Below are 17,529 nucleotides of genomic sequence, written 5' to 3'. Positions count from 1 at the left end.
TTTTGCTGTACTGAGCCTTTGTTATCCACACATCCATGATGACAAGATTTCATTGTATTTGCTGGAAAATAATGGCTAATCACTTCCCAGTATAGAGCCCAAACACATCCTCTTACTAAAGCTGCTTTTCACTGCTCCTTAACTGGAGACCCAAACTGCCAGTGGGTGACAATCCCTGCATTCTTATTTGGACAATGAAACCCCTTATGTCAGTTACTTGTGAACATAAAATCTTTTATAATCCTTGCATATTTTCTTCAGTTTGACTTGGTTTGTGAACGAAAAGAGCAGCAAGCCATCTCGCAGTCTGTTTTTATGGTGGGACTTCTCATCGGAGGACTGGTACTTGGCCCATTAAGCGACAGGTAAGAATTACGTGGAAATAACTTGAGAAAGGTATTGTAATTTGAATAGTTTGTTCTGCACAGTGCATTTCTGTACTCACAAATGAGAATATTGTTGATCTAAAAAAACCCAAAAAAACCCACAAGCCTGCCAATACATCCAGCCTAAATAGTTTTTACAGGGCCTAGCTTGGTTTTCAAATGTATACCATTCTCCTATGTGTTGAACTTGAGGCCTTGCTCTGTGGGAGACTTGCTGCTCTTTTATCTAAATCACAAGTGTCAAAATTGTTCCTCAAGGGCCGCAATCCAGTCGGGTTTTCAGGATTTCCCCAATGAATATGCATGAGATCTATTTGCATGCACTGCTTTCATTGTATGCTAATAGATGTCATGCATATTCATTGGGGAAATCCTGATAACCCGACTGGATTGCGGCCCTTGAGGAACAACTTTGACATCTATTAGCATACAATGAAAGCAGTGCATGCAAATAGATCTCATGTATATTCATTGGGGAAATCCTGATAACCCGACTGGATTGCAGCCCTTGAGGACCGACTTTGACACCCCTGATCTATATGGAAGATTCACTTCCAAAAGCAAGAATCCATCCTCACAGAACATAAGCAATGCCTCCACTGGGTCAGACCTGAGGTCCATCGTGCCCAGCAGTCCGCTCAAGCAGCGGCCCAACAGGTCCAGGACCTGTGCAGTAATCCTCTAGCTATACCCCTCTTTCCCCTTTTCCAACAGGAAATTGCCCAATCCTTTCATGAACCCCAGTACCGTACTCTGCCCTATTATGCCTTCTGGAAGCGCATTCCAGGTGTCCACCACATGTTGGGTAAAGAAAAACTTCCTAGCATTAGTTTTGAATCTGTCCCCTTTCAACTTTTCTGAATGCCCTCTTGTTCTTTTATTTTTTGAAAATTTGAAGAATCTGTCCCTCTCTACTCTCTCTATGCCCTTCATGATCTTGTAAGTCTCTATCATATCCCCTCTAAGTCTCCTCTTCTCCAGGGAAAAGAGTCCCAGTTTCTCCAATCTCTCAGTGTATGAAAAGTTTTCCATACCTTTTATCAGACATGTTGCTCTCCTCTGAACCCTCTCGAGTATTGCCATATCCTTCTTAAGGTACGGCGACCAATATTGGACGCAGTACTCCAGATGCAGACGCACCATCGCCCGATACAACAGCAGGATAACTTCTTTCAATCTGGTAGTAATACCCTTCTTGATTATACCTAGCATTCTATTTGCTCTCTTAGCGGCTACTGCGCACTGTGCCGTCTGCTTCATTGTCATGTCCACCATTACCCCCAAGTCCCTTTCTTGGGTACTCTCCTTCAATAACATCCCTCCCATCGTATACCTCGGGTTTCTGCTTCCCACATGTAGTACTTTACATTTCTCAACTTTGAACTTCATATGCCATCTCGTCGCCCATTCCCCTAGTTTGTTCAAGTCCCTTTGTAATTCTTCGCAGTCCTCTTTAGTCCAAGCTCCACTAAATAGTTTGGTGTCGTCCAAATTTAATATCTCGCACTTCGTCCCTGTTTCCAGATCATTTATAAATATATTAAATAGCAGCGATCCGAGCACCGAGCCCTGTGAAACACCACTCGTGACCCTTCTCCAGTCCGAGTAGTGGCCCTTCACTTCTACCCTCTGTTTCCTACCCGCCAACCAATTTCTGATCCAACTATGTATGTCTCCTTCCACCCCATGGTTCTTCAGTGTCCGAAGTAGGCGTTCATGGGGTACCTTGTCAAAGGCTTTTTGGAAGTCTAGGTATATAATGTCTATGGGGTCTCCTCTGTCCATCCTTTTGTTAATTCCTTCGAAGAAGTGCAATAAGTTCATTAGGTGTTTTTGTTTGATTTTTTTTGTTAAGAATCAGTGGCGTACCTAGCATATTTGACACCCGGTGCCCATGAGCAGTACAACATCAATACACCCATTGTAAAACTAAACAAGACGGACTAGTACAGATCAATCCTAACAAGAAAACGTGTCTTTCGAACACACAAAACACCTTCGCCTAGTTTGGCATATGTAATCACAAACTAACCCCTCCCTCTTTTGCAAAATTTCAACTACGCTACCCTTGTACATGTTTGATCTATTTAGATCGAAATTCTTATGTATTCTATAAGCCCTCCCAATTACAATTCTTCCTGGAAGGAAAGGGGATAGTAACTCAGGTTGCCAAGTGAATCCTATTATGCTAGTCCATATTATAAATGGGGATGTGCTACTACTTTATTTTTTTAGAATTGTTTCGTAAAAGTATCATTCCTTCTGATTATGGAATTGTCTCTCCATAGTGAGGACTATGTAAGTCTTGATAAATGTTGGAAAGTGTTGTTGTTTATCATTTCTTTTATTTTTTATGAATGTGATAAAGACTCTTGTTTTTGTTCAATATATACTTTGTTGAAATATGAATAAATGATAAAGAAAAGAAAAACAAACTCTACAAATTCATCAAAACATCAGCAACAAAAAAGTCATCTAATATTCAATTCACATGGGATTGCTCTGTCAACTACTAGTTTAAAACAATCAAGTAATGAAAGGTCTCACAAATAGGCAAGTCCTTTTATTTCTATATATTACTTTGTAGATAAACAAATTCTTATGGGAGCTTCGGACCTGGTGTGATGACTTGGTTTTGATAAAGCAGAGACTCAAACTGTGTTTTGCCTTTGCAACATGGGCTCCCCTCTATAAAAGAGAGCCCATCAGAAGTCCCTGAGAGCTACCTGGCCTCCAATGACAGAAATGATGAGCAGTGGCCTAGTGGTTAGAGCAGCTGCCTCAGCACCCTGAGGTTGTGTGTTTGATTCCCACCACAGCTCTGTGTGACTCTGGGCAAGTCACTTAACACTTCTTTGCCCCGGGTGCAAAATAAGTACCTGCCTAAAATATGTAAACCGCGATTCAAATTGGTTCACCGATTCACTTCAGGTGAATCGATTCGAATCGATTTAAAACAACAACAAAAAAAAATCGGCCTCCCAATTCGGTAACTAACCTTCCACCCTCCCCCCCTAAAGCAGGAGCGGCAGCACTGCCTCTTGCTGGACGGCTGCTGCCGCACCTGCTTTAGAGGGCGAGGGGGGAGGGTCAGTTGGGAAGTGCTTCCCCCTGGCCTCTCGCACACCATTTACCTAATATCAGTAGCCTGCAGAGAAGATTGCGGTGCTAGCGATCTTGCAAACTGCCATAAGTCTTTGGAGCTGTTTCCTTTGCCATGGTCTCGCCTCTCCTCTGATGTCAGAGGCAGGATCGCGGTAGAGGAAACAGCTCCAAAGACCTATGGCTGCTTGCAAGATCGCTAGCACTGTGATCTCTGCAAATCTGCAGGCTACTGATATTAGGTAAATGGTGCACGGGAGGCCAGGGGGCACACGCAGGCCTTGGGGGGAGGGTGGTGGTACAGGCCTTCAGGGTTGGAATGCAGGCCTTCAGGGGGGACAGGCTTTTGGGGTGTATGCAGGCCTTCATAGGGGGAGAGGACAGGCCTTCAGGGGTGGGATGCAGGCCTTCAAGGGGAAGAGCAGGCATTTGGGAGGGACAGACCTTCAGAGGAGGGGGGCCCTGGTGTAGAAGTACAGGGAGGGAGGGAAGGGGGGTTCATACAGACGTGCATATGCTGGACTGGGAGGGGAAGAAATAATGGGTCTAAAAACAGGAGAGGGAGAGAGCTGGTGGACAATGGGATTTAGGGAGGGAAGGAACAGAAAGGAAGAGAAGTTGGACACAAGGGATGGTGTGGAGGGGGGGATAGAGATACTGAATAGCAGGGCAGGATTAACCAATAGGCCAAGTAGACATGTGCCTAGGGCCCGAAATGGTCAGGGGGGCCCTATGAAGGAAGGCATCAACATTGTTTTTTCAAATGGCGATGGGCCCCTCCAGCATCGATCAGCAATGCGGACCCCACCCCGATTGGCAACCCCCCCATCGACGGAAAGTAAGACAAGCAAGCAACATGGGTAAGAAAAGCAACGGGAACTGTAATTGTGTAAGCAGTGCTGCTTGCCCAAAGCTTCCCTCTGACGCATCTTCCTGTTTCTACCTGGGCGCATGGTGGGGTGGGGTGGGGCAGGGGGCCCAGTGTACTTGTGTGCCTAGGGGCCCTCAACAAATTAATCCTGCCCTGCTGGATAGGAGGGTAGTTGGGAAAAGAAAGGGAGATATGCTGGACCCTGGGGTGGTGGGGAAGGAGGGAGAGATGCTGGATGAAAGGGTAGTTGAGAAAAGGTGGATCTGTGGATGGAGACAAAAAAAAGGAAAGATGCCAGACCTCCGGGAGAGGGAAGGGAAACGGAAGGGGAGGACAGAGATAGAAGATGGATGGTTAACACGAAGAAAGAAGGAGACCCTGGCAAACAAGTTATCAGAAGACAACCAGAGCCAGGGACCAACAAGATTTGAATAATGACCAGACAACAAAAAGTAGAAAAAATAATTGTATTTTTTGTTTTATGATTGCAGTGTCAGATTTGAAATGTGTATCCTGCCAGAGCTGGTGTTAGACCGCAAATGTGAGCTAAGATTTAACAGAGAGAGGAAAAGTCGTTTTTGTTTGTTTATTTTGTTTACACCATAGCGCCAGTGTGGTTAGGAGAAGGCAAAGGGGGTGAAGAGGCTATAAAATAAACCCACCAGTATGTTTTAAAAAAACAAAAAACACCCAATTGGGCAGGAAAATCAAATTGAATAAAACATTGATTCAATAGGCTGAATCGAATTGAAATTTTTTTTTTTTTCTGAATTGGGACAGTACTACCGCTTCAATTGCAACCACACAAAGTAAAAGCAGTATATCAAGTCCCATTCCCTTTACATCTAGGTTGAAATGACATAACTCTTATCTTCAGTATATAATGTCCTTGTTCCATAGGGTCGGGCGCCGTCCCATCATCCTGTTGTCCCTGTTGCTGCAGTTTGCCTTTGGTGTTGGTGCAGCGTTTGTTCAAGATTTCTACATCTATACAACCTTACGATGCATTATGGGCATTGGCATAGCAGGACTTTTAATGAATAATCTTGTTTTAGGTATGAATGATTATTTTTATATATTTATGTAAGCTAGTTTAAACGTCATCATACGCAAGTCCTTTGAACAATCTAGAAACAAAGGGGTCAACATTCATCCAGTGGCATTATTCCTTGATATTCAATGCAGGGCCGTGTCTGGGCTTCGACGTTCAATTTCCAGGTTTGCAGAGTCGGCTAACGCAGAGCCAGTTAAGTCACAACATAAATGGCTGTGAATTACCACATAAAGATAGGACTGTGTTTTATGCAGTCCCATCTATGTGGTTATCCTGACCAGTTAAAGAGGAATTTGAATCAAACAAAATAAACATTCTGCATAATATAGATAACAGCGTGGAATCCTTATGGATAGAAATTCCTTGTGAAGGGAAGGAGTATACAGGTGGGGCTATACTACTGTGCCTCAGGACATAATGAGCAGACAGACGATTAAATGTTTACAGAGAAGAGAAAAGCTGGCAAATTGCGGGTAGACTGGATGGACCATTCAGGTCTTTATCTGCTGTCATTTACTATGTTACTGTGCTAGTATAATAATGGGATAAACAAGTTACTACTCGTATATCAATCTCTACTTCTTATTTGGCCTTCAGATAATCATTGAAAACATACTTGTTTGGCAAATACCTTGATTAATCTATGATTGGCTAGTATTTCTTAGTTTGTTAACCGCACAGAACTGTGAGGTAGTTACGGTATTTAAGAATCTGTGATAGGTGACACCTGCAGGCATAAGGGCTATTGATATGGTGTAGTTGGGTCTAGTGGGTTTTGGAGGGCTCACCTCAAAATATAAGCTGGTTATAGTGAGATGTACACCTAGGATCTTTTATGTGAAATTTACTGCAGTGCCCCCTGAGGAGCCCTGCTGCTCTGCTGGGATGTCTCCTACAAATGCTGGCCCTGCCTACATCCCAATGGCTTGTTTTGTACATTTTTCTTTTGGACCTGGTTTGGTGGGTTTTTATTTTTTAAAAGGATCATAAAGATAGACGTGCATCTGCAAAATGGCCATTTAAAAAAAACAAACAAGCAAGATAAGGCATTTTGCAGTTTTGAAAACGGGCATGTTTGATACTGGATTTTTGTGCAAAACGTCTTAACTCTGTTCTAGATGTCATATCGAAAATGGCCATCCACGTCTACCAGCATAGGATCCAGGTACCATTACTTCCAGATGAATGCTAAGATTTTTTTTTTTTTTTTACACAGCAGTACTGCTACGGAAAGTTACATATGTGCTTGACTCTTTCATATTAAATATGCCTTCTGTTTTCTTGCTGTCACTTGTTTTCACGCTACCATTGGCTCGGCTGTTTGCTGGAGCACTGGTAAAAGTTTTAAAGAAAAGATGCTTTTTATTTTTCATTTGTGAGACCACTTCTTTTTTTGTAACAGCCATACAATATTTTGAATGGATTTCTTTCACACTCCGCCACTCCCCCCTTTTTTTTTTTTTTACAAAACCGTAGCAAAAGCCCTGAAGCCCTTTAAATTCCTATGGGCTTCAGAGTGGTTAGCGCAGCGACAGCCACTAGTGTGGCTTTGTAAAAAAAAAAAGGGTGGGGGTTTAGAGTTAACAGGAACTCTAAGCTCACTTAAAACTCTCTATCTCAAGCAAAGGTCAAGCATGCAGTAGGATGATGTGTAACGTAAATAAGTATCTTAACCATTAATATAGTCATTGCAATTTGGTGTTTTTATGTTTTAGTTACTGAATGGGTAGGAGTTGCCCAGCGGGCCCGTGCCTCAATAGTATCCCATCTCTTCTTTGCCTTTGGACTGATGGCGTTAGCTGGACTAGCTTATGTCATTCGCAACTGGAGATTCTTGCTGCTAGCGGGATCTCTCCCTTTGGCGCTTGTCTTCAGTTACATATGGTAAGTGCTATTCTATGACGCTACATCTAGTATACGAGGCTGTGCTGAAAAGTTCTCAGCCCAACTGAGAAGAGAATGGCCTGGATATGTTTCTGCACATTGGCACTTAACGAAGTAAGATAACTCTCTTCAGCTACAAGTGGCAAAATAACGCTCAGAATTTAGGAAGTTGAATGGTGGGCTGGGAACTTTTCAGCACCCCTTCATATGAAATAAGTGATCCAAGTATAGGATAATCAAGCCATTGTGACATCACTGATGAGGTTGGCTTTTATTGGTTGGATGAGGCATTATGACATCACAGTATCGGCTCTGGTTACCAAAGACTGAAAGTCTTCACACTGTGAGGGAGTGCTGAAAAGTTCTCAGTCCAACCAAGATGATCTTTGGTCTGTCCCAGTAAGGCAATTCTTATGTACTTATGGACTAAATTCAGTAAATAGTGCTCAAATTTGGGTGCCAGAAAATATGATCACTCTTCCATAAATGGTGCTTGGAGCCGGGCGCCATGTAGAAAATTGTGTGTTCTGCCAGTATTCATGTCCACCTTTTAGGTGTAGAATTTACACTAGCTGAATGCTGCCTAAATTAATTAATCAAAATAATTTCTTACCCACCTAGGCAGGTTGCAATAAAAATACACATAATTAACCCCTCCCCCCCCTTTTTTTTTTTCTAAGCTGCAGTTGGGGTATCTACCGTGGCCTGGAATGTTAAATGCTCTGACACTCATGGAAATTCCTCTACCGCGGCTTAGTAAAAGAGGGCCTAAGTCTCAAAAAAACAGACTTACAAACATATAATAAGAGGCAGTTTCATATTTAACTCCACATTCCATCCCTCTTTCTTATTGTCGATATTCAACCATAATACTATGTACAGTGGTGCCTCGCATAACGAACGCCTCGCACAGCGAACGCTGCACACAACGAACTTCATGTCTTGATTCATATAACGAACTTCGTTTCACACAACGAAGTCGCCCGAGCTGCGTTACTCACTGCGCTTAACTGCCCTCTCTCACAGCCCTTCGCCTGGCTCCCTGTGCAGTGGCGGACCGTCGGCTCGCCTCCTTTTATGGAGGGGCCCGGCGCCTACTGCTGATGCGTTGGGGGGGGGCGGAGCTACTCTCGCCGCTTCCCCGATGCTAGAAAAAAAAAAAAAAAGAAAAGTTAAGTCCCAGTTTTTGCCGCTGAGACTCTGCCCTCTCTCACTGTATACAGTCGTCCTTTTAAGATAAACTCAATATTTTTTATATATCATGGCTTCTAAAAAAAGCAGGAAAGTGATTTCTGTTGAAATGAAACGGGAAATAATTAGAAGGAGTGAATGTGGGGTAAAACAGTGTGACCTCGTCAAAGAGTTTGGCCTCAGCAAGACCACCATTTTCACCATTTTGACAAAGTTATCTTTTTTTATGTCATCTTAGCATATTTTATGCTGCAGAACGAATAATTTTTTTTTAACATGTATTGTTATGGGAAAACGCGTTTCACATAACGAACTTTTCGCATAACAAACTTGCTCCTGGAACGAATTAAGTTCGTTGTGTGAGGCACCACTGTAGTTGCCTAAAATGTACAGCATCTCTACATAATCTTAAACTGACTTACCCACCAAAATTCACATTTGTGACCAACAGACTGCCCTGTTCCCAATCGGGTCAGTGGACCCACTATTTACAAAGACAAACTGTAGACCTCACAACATACCCCACAGCAGGGGTAGGCAATTCCGGTCCTCGAGAGCCGGAGCCAGGTCAGGTTTTCAGGATATCCACAATGAATATGTATGAGATGGATTTGCATGCACTGCCTCCTTGAGATGCAAATCATCTCATGCATATTTATTGTGGATATCCTGAAAACCTGATCTGGCTCCGGCTCTTGAGGACCGGAATTGCCTAACCCTGCTTTAGTCGATTCTTATTCTTTTAGGAAGATACTAAAAACTAAATTATTTGATAAAAGCAAAATTTGATGAACTTTTTAACTATTTATATGCTTTGCTGAATGTGTGAAGGGGTATAATCGAAAGTAACATTTAAGTCAATTGTCGTCCAAAGTAAAAAAAAACAGCTTAGGACACATTTTCAAAAAATACGTCATATTTTTTTCGTTTTGAAAATCATCTAAGTATACGTCCTGTCGATCTGATCGTCCAAGTCGCTAAATCGTCCATCTTCATACCACATTTTCGTCCAATTTTTTGTCCAAGTCAAAAATGCCTAGATCAAGCCCTATTGGACGTGGGAGGGGTTTGCAAAGTGATGGACTGAACAACCAGACATGACACCTAAATAGTGGGGTACTTTACAGGGCACTGCTGTGAACTTCACAAAAAGGGAGCCATGTCATCATCTCACTACAGCTCCCTTATAGGTCACGGTGAGCCCCCCAAACCACCTCCAGAATCCCCTAGACCCACTTATCTACCACCCTAATAGCCCTTATGGCTGCAGGAGCCACTTATATGCCAGTACAAAAGGGTTTTGGGGGTGTATAGGGGAGTGCACATGTTTCAGTATCAATGCAGTGATTACAGGGGCTTATGGGTGTAAGGTTTAGAGGGGTTATATAGCATTAACCTGTCCATGTGATGCACATTTTGACTTTAAATACTTTAATTCTGCCTTAGCCTTATTTACAGCTAAAAAGGAATTTGTAGCTTGAACAATTTGGGTTCTTAGCAAGGATATATTAATTTGTGCCTCATCTAAGTCTTTGGACAACTGATGGCACTGAGTGTTCAAGTCAGTATTTTCTTGTCTGATACTAATAATACCCCTACATAGGCCTTGAATGAAAAGACACTTTCGTTTATTTGTTTTCTTTCTAAACTCCTGAGAATGATTAACCATTTGTTTCTGAATATCGTACCATGTGTGTTTTGGAAAATCATCATCATATGGGCCGCCCTTCTTGTCAAAATATTTCTGTACAATATTTGTGAGTTCTTGAAAATCAAAAGGGTCCATATTTGAGGCTGCAGAAGTCTGCCTTGGTTCGTGGGCCTTTCTCATATATTTATATGGCCTTCTAAATGTCCCTGTCTGTGTGTAGCCTTTGCAATTGAAATGCTTCCACTTATGAAGGAGAGAGACTTTAGTTAATAGGTAGAAAAATGAGGTAAAGCGTGTTAGGCAAGAGTCACCGGCATAAAGAATACACTTATGCCCGCACTTGCCCACACTTTACTGAAATTACAGGCAGAAGTTTAGCAGGAAAAAATATAAGAAGTTTGTTAGAAAAGCAGCTGCCAGTTCCAGTCCAGTGTGCACTGGGCCTTTCACCAGGGCAGAGACTGACAAGAAATAGAATTAAAAGCACAAAGGAAAAAAAAAAAAGTAAAAGTTATTAGTACAGATGTGGCGTGTCTTAATTGAGTGACTGTTTTAACTTCGGACCATGCTTTTCTTCAGAGCAGCTCAAATATTTTTACATGCAACACACTCTAGCAAGCCTATAATATAGCAAATCATAAAATGCAAACTGGCACAGGTAAAACTGCAAAGACTTTTGATAGTAAAATCTCACCAAATATAAAACCCAAAATATTACTGGAACTTTTCACAAATGTGTCATCCAGTCTCAAACAATTTAAGGGTTATAGAAGGTCTTTCGATTTCTATCTCACTCTGTCTATAAAACCAAAAATACAAAGTCTGTTGATAAAGTAAAATCTCACCAAGTATTAAACCCCACAATACTACTGGAACTTTTCGCCAGTGTGCCATCCAGTCTAAAGCACAATCTAAGGGTTTCCCAAGGTCATTCAATTTCTATCTCACTCTGTCTATACTGCACAAGGCCTTTTGAGTGGAAAATACCATCTCTCACCTTGTCTTATGCAGCCTATTGCACAGTGCATACAAGAAAAAAATCCTGCTTATTCCATACAAGAAAAAAAAATTTAATTCTACTTACCCAGATGAAATCGTCAGGAAGGACTGAGACAAACCCTCAAAATGTAAGGATGGAGGAGCCCCCAAAATATAAGGTTGGAGGGGATATGGTTGATGCGCCCTTACAAATGCCAGGTCCCGAGTTCAATGCCTTCACAGAGATTTCATTAGGAATTAGAATCAAATGACAAGCACAGCCAGAAGTGATTGCATAAAGAATATAATATAGAAATACAGAAAGGCAATCTTTAGAAAGATACATAAGTTTTACAAATACAGAGTGAATTCAGAGACTGCTTCTATGATCCTGTGAAGGAGAGAGGACAACAGCTTCCTGAATAGGTGTTGTGAGGACAAAGAAAGAGAGAGGTAGAGAGGGAAAGGGGGGTAGGGAGGGTGATGTTCTAAGCTTCGGGTTCCAGAAAGAGAGAAAGAAAGGTGTGGTGCAGAGAGGAGGCTTTTATAGCTTGGAATCTTATTCTGAATATAGAAATTATTGTATTTCCCAGTATTTGTAAACGGTTTGAAACAATGGTTAGTTTAATTGATAAGGAAGGTGTGACACTTGCAGGCATGGTAGATGGGATTAGTCTCTGTCTTCTTTGTCCCATTCAAGTAGCCTATCTTCTTGATAAACAATCCAATTTGGCTGGATGTATGTGAATTCTGTGCAGGAGCACTTAGGGTCTATGTGCATCAACATTCCAGAGTCAGATTGATATAATGTCCCATAGGCCTTTGCTGATGTTGGTTAAGCCAACTGAAAATGCTGGCTGCTAGCCATGCTAGGCTGACAATGGGCATGGGGCCTTCTCTCCATGGGTCTCTAACTCACCCCCAAGATGGCTTAAGACGCCTCTGTGCAGATCGACTAGGCTTTCCTATGCCGGGCTGCCAGGTGATGATGGTCTGGAGGCTGAATTTTAAAGGTATGATTATGATTTTTATGGGGTTGGGGGGGTCGGTGATCATTGGGGTAGTGTGTGGGGGTCTGTATTATGTGTTGTCCCTGCTTATCTGGTGACTTAAGGTGGGTTTTTGTGACTTAGACCATGTTTTAAATGGTCTAAGTCACAACGTCCAAGTTCCGTCGATCCTGTGCTGTTTAACTTTCGGTTATACATGCAGTATGACTAAGTCTAAGCCGGCCCACGTCCCGCCCAACTCCCACCCTCTACACTCCTCCTGAAAAGCTCCTTTTAGCTATGGTCGTTCAGCGACACTATGAAGGCCTAGGTCATTTAGAAATACGTCCAAAACCAGTTTTTATTATTGGCACTTGGACGTATTTTGACAATGTTCATCCAAGGGCCGACTTAGGCCGGTTTTTGGACGTTTTTCTCTTTCAATTATGAACCCCATAGTGTTCATTCTCATGTACTTTGATGGGTTTTTAAATTATTTGTATGTATCACTGAATGTCCAGTGTTCTTTTATGTTAACCGCTCAGAACTTATGGAAGGGCGGTATATAAAAATAAAGTTGTTTATTATTATTATTACTATACTGTCTGATGGGTATCAAAATATTTCATCATTTTGATTTCAAAGGTCTTAATTTAATAAATTGTTATCGTTGGACAACTTTTGACATGTTATCCAAAATCTAGTTATGTCTCATTTGAACTATTGCAATGCTCTTTACTGCGGATTACCACAATCACCACGAAGAGCGTTGAAACTGATTCTAAATACTGTTGCATATATTATTAATAGAATGTATAAAGAAGAAAATATTACTCCACAGTTGTTAATACTCCATTGGTTACAACTTATATGGTGAATACGCTTTGAAATATTATTTTTTAAGGCATTACATAATGATGCACCTTTTAGAATATTTCTACAAGTCTCGAAGTTTATTGTCCTCAGAGTACTTAGGTCCAAGGAGAAGTTAGTTAGATGTTCCATCATTCTGCCAGGTCTATCTAGAGAAGGATTATCCCCACATTTTATATTGCTGGTTCTATGGTGTGGAACGATCTCTTTCTAGAATTAAGAAAAAAATAGCATCTTTGATTTTAGGAATCAACTCAAGGCCCATATTTTCCTAGCATTTAATTTTGAGAGTGGCTGTGGTTAATATGTTTGTACACTGATTAAACTGGTTATTTGCTGTACTATGATGAAAGATTTTCATGATGAAGCTGATTTTATTTTGTGGGGTTTTTTTGTTTTTTTTTAGATGGGTTGTTTTTGAGTTATTTGATACCATTTTAATATTGTGGATTTATTATAACCTATTTAGATTTTTAGATAATGCAGGGTAAAAATGTGATTGATAAGATGAAACAATAACTTCTCCCTCCGTATTCGCTATGATAGGGGATTAACAGAACCGCAAATACTGAAAAACCGCAAATAACTTTTTTATATGTTTGCTGTTTTCTATTAAAAACCATCGTGAATATGGTGAAACCGCGAATAACATGGTGGGAGACCTGGCCTTTTCCTGAAGGAGAGGCAAAACACGGTGAAGAAAGTGCTGCGAATCGGCAATTTTCTCTGTAAACGCTTGGAATCAGCGATTTCTCTATGCAAGCTGATGTAATTTGGGGGAGGAGCCAGCAAGCTAAAAACCGTGAATACGGAGGGAAAAGTGTAGTTCAATATGTCCCCTGAGACCTGGAGTCATCTGGCAATGCAACTCAAAACCAGAAAAGAGGCCAAGTTAACTCACTCTTTAGTAATTTCTCACTTAGACTACTGCAACTCGCTCCTCAATGGTCTTCCACAAAAAGAATTACGACGCCTTCAACTCATACAAAATACCGCAATAAAACTTATCTACAAAAAAACCAAATATGATCATGTCACTCCTCTCTTAAAGGAAGCCCACTGGCTTCCAATTTCTTATCGTATCACTTACAAAATTATTCTACTCACTTTCAAAATCAAACTCTTACATCAACCTACATTCCTCGATAAACTTCTTATTCCTCAAAGTTCCACTCGTACATTAAGATCATCTGACCAAAAACTTCTTTATATTCCATCTCTTAAAGATTTTTATTATACACGCAAAACAAACTTCGCTATAACAGCCCCTACCTTATGGAACTCACTTCCACAATACCTCCGCGACGAACAACAACTAGTCAAATTCAAGATCAATCTAAAGACTTTCTTATTTCGAGATGCTTTTAATTAAACCTAAAAGCATCTTCTCTCTCTTCCTTCGGTCAGCGAACTTCCATTATCTTAAGGTTCCCCTTCCTTTTGTTCAATCCTCCCCCCCACTCTTTCCTTTTCATCTATACAATGTAACTTTTTCCCCTTCCGCTGTTACTACCCTCACACTCCAGTTCGTCAAGTCTTTGTCATTTATGTTTAACTTAAGACATCTTTTTGCACATACTGCTACTTTTAATACTTTTTTTTTTTTTATAATTTTATTGTAAACCGGCCAGACAATTGTTTGATGGTCGGGATATTAAAAACCAATAAACTTGGAAACTTGGAAACAGATTTCATGTAATTTATACAAACAGTTTTGATTGCCCATTTCCAGGATTATTCCTGAATCTGCTCGATGGCTTTTGACACAAGGGGAAAATGAGAAAGCAAAGAAAATCCTCCAGAAAGCTGCATCAATCAATAAACGAACCATAGCAGAAGAAATGCTTCTACAGGTAATGGAGCACTAAAAATCAGATTCAACTGCTAACGTTTAGTTTAGTTTGGTTTATGTATAATCCACTGTGACGGACTGGAGTTCCACCTCCCTGGTTTTGGGAGGTAAAGTTTGTGTGCACACATACACACCAGGGACACTTTTTTAACTGCCATAAAACCTTTATTTACAGCCCAGGGAGAAAATTATTCTCAGTTCATATAAACAGTCTCGGCCAGACTCAGGAATATATTTCACAGTTTTCAGAATAAGAAATTCAGCTTACCTTAGCTAAGCTATCAACAACTGTTTCACCTGGTACAATCCATCTTTCTCTCTTAAGTGCCGTCAGCTCCCTCAGGCCTGCTACCTCAGCCATGTCTAGGGGAAAGCTTGAGAGTCTCTTTCTCCTCCAAGGCCCTCTCCCAGTGATTCTCCTCTGTGGCATATAAACACCTCCCTGCTGAGTGTCACCTCCTGACTCAGCAGGGTTCCCTTGTGAAGGTGGCTCAGCAATGAGCTGTAAAGCCCAGTGCAGTCTGGGATATGTAGTCTGCTCAATCTTGGGTTAGCAGCCCTTGTTGTATGGAGGAGGAATGGTAACATTAGGGAAGATAACCCTTTACTCTTTCACATCCACCTATACCTAAAATGGAATAGCTTAAACATACATACAGTACATAATCTGAAAAACCAAGCAAGCATGCAAACATTGCAATACCAGTCCATAACTTCCTTCTGTCTGCTTCTTTCTCGCCACAGCCTTAAACCGACCCCACACCTGCCTGCCGCTTTAAATTTAGCCCCTGAATTCTATTTGCGCGTGCAAATTTTGGTGTGTGCCCAATTTGTGTGTGTAATTTAATTGAACAATGATCATGGGATCTTACCAAGCCATTATTGGTGCTAATTGGGTTTAATTGTAGTTTATGTGCAGGCCCAAAAAGGGGGTGCAGAAATGGGAGGATCATTGGCATATTGGGGTGTTCTTGCAAGTTATGCAGATATAGAATAGGGGTATCTATACCTAATTTAACCCCTCCCCCCCTTTAACTAAGCTGCGGTAGAGGTTTCTACTGTGGCCCAGGGCGCTAAATGCTTCAACGCTGCTCCAACGCTCATAGAATTCTTATGAGTATTGGAACAGCGTCGGAGCATTTAGCGACCCGGGCCACAGTCGAAACCTCTACCGCGGCTTAGTCAAAGAGGGCCTTAGGCACAAGAATTTGCTTATCTGGTCTGTTTTCAAAGGCAAATGAGCAGATATTTTTTCCCTTTTGAGAAATGGTGCAAAATCCATAGGTTAAAGTGCACACAGACTTTCCAGGTGCCTTTACAGTTTTGAAAATTGTCTTCAGGATAAGGAGCTGAGTAAAGTTTCGGTATGACAAGTTTTCTTTCAAGCAACATAAAACCTGCTTTGCACTGGTGATTAACAATATTTTTTTTGTGTTTTGGTAGCTAATGGAAGAAAAGAAATCCCCATCGGAAAACATGCTGGATCTCTTCAGGAGTAAACGCCTTAGAAAAATAACTTTAATTTCATGTTATCTATGGTAAGATTTTTAGAAAGGCAGTGGAAAATAAAAGCGATATTTTTCTCTCCACTGGAGAAATATTACACATTACTGATATCAGCTTCTTTACAAAATCACAAGAGGATTGTGAAAAATTGCAAGAGGTCCTTGTGAGGCTGGGGAAGACTGTGTGTCAAAATGGCGGATGATGTGTAATGTGAGCAAATGCAAAGTGATGCATGTGGGAAAGAGGAATCCGAACTATAGCTACGTGATGCTGGATTCTGTGTTAGGAGTCACTGCCCAGGAAAAGGATCTAGGTATCATTGTTGAGGATACGTTGAAACCCTCAGCTCAATGTGCGGCGGCTGCTAAGAAAGCAAATAGAATGTTAGGAATTATCAGGAAAGGAATGGAAAACAAAGATGAAAATGTTATAATCGCTCTATGGTATGGCCACAACTTAAATACTGTGTGCAGTTCTGGTCAATGTATCTCAAAAAAGATATAGCGGAATTAGAAAAGGTACAGAGAAGAGTGACAAAAATTATAAAAGGGATGGGATGACTTCCTTATGAGGAGAGGCTAAAGTAGCTAGGGCTCTTCATCTTAGAGAAGAGATGGCTCAGGCGTGATATGATAGAGGTCTATAAAATACCGAGTGGAGTGGAAATCACTTGCTTACTCTTTTCAAAAATACTAGGATTAGGGGGCATGCAATAAGCTACTACCTCTTCTTACCTCCTTGTGTTTGTGTGACCTGGATGTATGCTTCCATTCTCAATGTCTCACTCTTAAAGCTATGGGGCCATAGTCCTTTCCAGAAGTCTGGATATATCATATAATTATATCTTCAATTATATCTTCACTGAGTGATTCAAAAACAAGGCATAAAATTAATTTGTTAATGTCACAGACAGTATGCAAAACAAAAAGAAGTGAAATAAAACGCAAAAGATGTTCTTCGGTCACTCTCCACTTTTGTCTTATCCTTTTCTCCAGCCTCTCTTTTCCTCTATTAGGGCTTCGCTGAACCTAGAGGGCTTCTGGTCTGTGAGTCACAAATTCCAGGCTCTTTAATATACTATCACATTCCCGATCTTCCTTTCCTTCAAGGGTAGTTCAGTCCACCTCAACCAGATTAGGAGAACCCATGCACCATTCACACATCCTCCAACCAAAAACGTCAAAAGAAAAAA

General features: G+C 41.2%; 1 protein-coding gene across 1 annotated transcript in view; it reads left to right on the top strand.

Annotated features, from left to right (window-relative positions):
- LOC117354349 (solute carrier family 22 member 13-like) overlaps positions 1 to 17,529 on the top strand; it is a 39,052-nt gene that overhangs the window by 6,942 nt on the left and 14,581 nt on the right. The window contains exons 2-6 of the mRNA XM_033931725.1: positions 262 to 365; positions 5,260 to 5,414; positions 7,129 to 7,297; positions 14,712 to 14,832; positions 16,275 to 16,369. Coding sequence (XP_033787616.1) covers positions 262 to 365; positions 5,260 to 5,414; positions 7,129 to 7,297; positions 14,712 to 14,832; positions 16,275 to 16,369 — 644 coding nt within the window. The remainder of the gene's footprint in view (positions 1 to 261; positions 366 to 5,259; positions 5,415 to 7,128; positions 7,298 to 14,711; positions 14,833 to 16,274; positions 16,370 to 17,529) is intronic.

The sequence above is a fragment of the Geotrypetes seraphini genome, chromosome 2, assembly GCF_902459505.1.
Source record: "Geotrypetes seraphini chromosome 2, aGeoSer1.1, whole genome shotgun sequence".
In the NCBI taxonomy this organism is placed as follows: domain Eukaryota; kingdom Metazoa; phylum Chordata; class Amphibia; order Gymnophiona; family Dermophiidae; genus Geotrypetes; species Geotrypetes seraphini.
This window is presented reverse-complemented; position numbering and strand designations above follow the sequence as displayed.